The sequence below is a fragment of the Aulonocara sp. 'chitande type north' Nkhata Bay genome, linkage group LG23 (assembly GCF_057382095.1).
Source record: "Aulonocara sp. 'chitande type north' Nkhata Bay isolate Kocher_YH1m ecotype deep benthic linkage group LG23, A_spYH_male_GT1.1, whole genome shotgun sequence".
NCBI lineage: Eukaryota > Metazoa > Chordata > Actinopteri > Cichliformes > Cichlidae > Aulonocara > Aulonocara sp. 'chitande type north' Nkhata Bay.
Window position 1 is genome coordinate 46,501,393 of NC_141365.1, and position 3,728 is coordinate 46,505,120.

At 43.0% G+C, this 3,728-nt stretch overlaps 1 protein-coding gene across 1 annotated transcript; it reads left to right on the forward strand.

Annotated features, from left to right (window-relative positions):
• The first annotated feature begins 1,673 nt into the window (after positions 1 to 1,673).
• LOC147302803 (NLR family CARD domain-containing protein 3-like) lies at positions 1,674 to 3,009 on the forward strand. Its single transcript, XM_086284490.1, has one exon. The coding sequence runs from the start codon at positions 1,939 to 1,941 to the stop codon at positions 3,007 to 3,009; it is 1,071 nt and encodes a 356-aa protein (XP_086140616.1). The 5' UTR covers positions 1,674 to 1,938.
• Positions 3,010 to 3,728: the final 719 nt, after the last annotated feature.

A 3,728-nucleotide genomic window follows, 5' to 3' on the forward strand; every position in this document is an offset into this window, starting at 1 on the left:
TTAATGACCTTGTAGTACCATATCCCCCTATTAGAGCACTTCGCTCTCGCTCTGCAGGCCTACTTGTTGTTCACAGAGTATTTAAAAGTAGAATGGGAGGCAGAGCCTTCGGTTTTCAGGACCCAAAAAGATAGTTGGGGTTTTTTCTGTTGTATTATTGTAGGTTCTTTATCTTACAATATAAAGCACATTGGGGTGACTGTTGTTGTTATTTGGAGGAATTAATAAAAAAAACTTTTATACTTGAAATTGTTTCATTTATTCTACATATTTATTCATCACTGGCTCCATAGTGTTGTTTATGTAATATGTGAAATGTTGCTAGTATTGATTTGGTGCTGTATAAATAAACATAATTAAATCGAATGTGTCTCTATAAAACCTGCCCTCAGTTATAACCCAAGTGTCAGGGCTCAATGGCTCATGAAAAGGAATGGAGTCAAGCACAGAACCAAAAAACGGAGGCTGAGTGACTTTTAACAGAAATGTATTTTACTAGATTTCTTGACGGAGAAAGCTGAATCACGGCTAAATTCAACAGCAAGCGAGGTATTATGAGAAGTGCAGAGCTGAGGCCAGAACATAAGCTGAGGCAGGTCAAAGGAACAACAGGGGCAGAAACGGGCGAATAGAAACTATCCAGGATCACTGGAACAAAGGAGATAATAATCAGAGTGGTCCACAGTGTAGTGAATGAGTCCAAGATTTAAAAACTAAGAGGTGTTACGTGGCTGCAGGTGGAGATCAGCTGGAGGAGGAGATGAATTAAATCTGGGTACAGAGTGAGATGTGGGTGCACAGGGAGGCAGGCAGGTGAGGATGGCAGTTTGCAAGAGTGAGTTTTCCCAGCAGTGGCAGGCCAGAATCCTGAGGCGTGACTTATGGCGAGAATTGGAAGATGTATCCAGGTGCCGACTAGGGAACAGGAAAAGAGGGTTACGCGAAACAAGCTGAGGAGCACAAGACAAAATGTGAGGCAGAGAACTGACTGTGCTAAGCACACAATCTGGAGAAGGTTCATTGTGAGTGCTGCTCATAGATACTGCCGGAGTAATTGGCAACAGGTGAGGAGCAGGGAGGAGTGAGGAGGGCTCCACCCAGGGGAGGAGAGCTGATGCTGTGGAAAGTTACTCAGACTCACCCGGATCATGACACCAAGAGTCCAGTGAACTGAACACATAACCACAGTAACCAGAATGCAGTTTTCTCATTTGTGTCATTTGCTGTTTATTCATGCAGAGATTCTCACTGAGTGTCAGCTCAAACTCAGACCTGAAGCAGAAGTTCCAGTGTGTGCTCGAGGGGATTTCTACAACAGAAAACCCGACCCTCCTGAGTCAGATCTACACAGAGCTCTATATCACAGGGGGAGGGACTGCAGAGGTCAATGATGAACATGAGGTCAGACAGATTGAAACAGCATCCAGGAAACCAGACAGACCAGAAACAACCATCAGACAAGAAGACATCTTTAAACTCCCACCTGGAAGAGATAAACCAATCAGAACAGTGCTGACAATGGGAGTGGCTGGCATTGGGAAAACAGTCCTAACACAGAAGTTCACTCTGGACTGGGCTGAAGACAAAGCCAACCAGGACATCCAGTTCATGTTTCCATTCACTTTCAGAGAGCTGAATCTGCTGAAAGAGGAAAAGTTCAGCTTGGTGGAACTTGTTCATCACTTCTTCACTGAAACCAAAGAAGCAGGAATCTACATCTTTGAAGACTTCCAGGTTGTGTTCATCTTTGATGGTCTGGATGAGTGTCGACCTCCTCTGGACTTCCACAAAACTACAATCCTGACTGACCCTAGAAAGTCCACCTCAGTGGATGTGCTGCTGATAAACCTCATCAGGGGGAAACTGCTTCCCTCTGCTCGCCTCTGGATAACCACACGACCTGCAGCAGCCAATAAGATCCTTTGTGACATTGTTGACATGGTGACAGAAGTCAGAGGGTTCACTGACCCACAGAAGGAGGAGTACTTCAGGAAGAGATTCGGAGATTCGGAGCAGGCCAGCAGCATCATCTCCCACATCAAGACATCACGAAGCCTCCACATCATGTGCCACATCCCAGTCTTCTGCTGGATCACTGCTACAGTTCTGGAGTTTGTCATGAAGAACAAAGAGAGCAAAGATCTGCCTAAGACTCTCACAGAGCTCTACCTACGCCTTGTGCTATTTCACCTAAAAACGAAGGACATCAAGTATGATGGAGGAGCTGAGACAGATTCATGCAGGAAGATCATTGAGTCTCTGGGAAAACTGGCCTTTGATCAGCTGCAGAAAGGAAACCTGATCTTCTATAAATCAGACCTGACAGAGTGTGGCATCGATATCAGAGCAGCCTCAGTGTACTCAGGAGTGTTCACACAGATCTTTAAAGCTGATGAGTGTCACATGTTCAACAACGTTGTTTACTGTTTCGTCCATCTGAGCATTCAGGAGTTCTTTGCTGCTCTTCATGTCTATCTGACCTTCATCAACTCTGGAGTCAACCTGCTTAAGAAACAATCTCCTCGCTTTAAAATCTTCCAGAAAACACTTACTGTAAAAGACTTCTACCAGAGTGCTGTGGACAAAGCCTTAGAGAGTCCAAATGGCCACCTGGACTTGTTCCTCCGCTTCCTCCTGGGTCTTTCACTGCAGACCAATCAGGATCTTCTATGCATGCTGACACAGACAGGAAGTAGCTCACAGACCAATCAGGAAACAGTCCAGTACATCAAGAAGAAGCTCAGTGGGAAACTGTCTGCAGAGAAAAGCATCAACCTGCTCCACTGTCTGAATGAACTGGATGATCGTTCTCTAGTGGAGGAGATCCAACAGTCCCTGAGTTCAGGACGTCTCTCCACAGATCAACTGTCTCCTGCTCAGTGGTCGGCTCTGGTCTTCATCTTACTGTCATCAGATCTGGATGAGTTCGACCTGGAGAAATACTCCCGTTCAGAGAAGGCATTGTTGAAGCTGCTGCCAGTGGTCAAAGCATCCAAGAAAGTGCTGTAAGTGAATCTATGAACAAATATGTTTAATAATGCTAGATGAATAAAAGAATATGTCTCCATTGTTATTCTTCCTCAGGCTGAGAGATTGTAAACTCTCAAAAAGAAGCTTTGAAGCTTTGTCTGAAATTCTCAGCTCCCCATCCAATCATCTGAGAGAGCTGGACCTGAGCTTGAACAAGCTGCAGGATTCAGGATTGGATTTGCTGTGTGTTGGACTAAAGAGTCCTGACTGTAAACTTGAAACTCTCAGGTAAGGATACAGACTTTTTGACACTTTTTGACTCTTAAATCTGTAAGTTTATCTTGATGTGGACGTTCAAAGTCAGCACAATTTTCCTTTTAAGTTCCTGAGTTTATATTTTTGACTGTCAGGTTGTCTGGACAGATGTTTTTATTTTATTTTATTTTTTTACTTGTCCCTAAAGTCAGAACTAAACCCACATGTAGATGACTTTCAAATTCAAATTCAAATTCAAATTCAAATTCAAATTTTATTTGTCACGTACACAGTCATACACAGTACGATATGTAGTGAAATGCTTGGACAACTGCTCGTGACCTAAAGAAAACAAAAAAGGAAAAGGCTATGAATAAGATAGGAAATAAATATGAAAAATTAAAAAGGGTAAATTTAACTAGGAAGGAATAAAATATAAATTAAGGTAAAAATGAAATAACTGTACAACACAAATTAGAATGAAGGGTAAATTTAACTGGGAA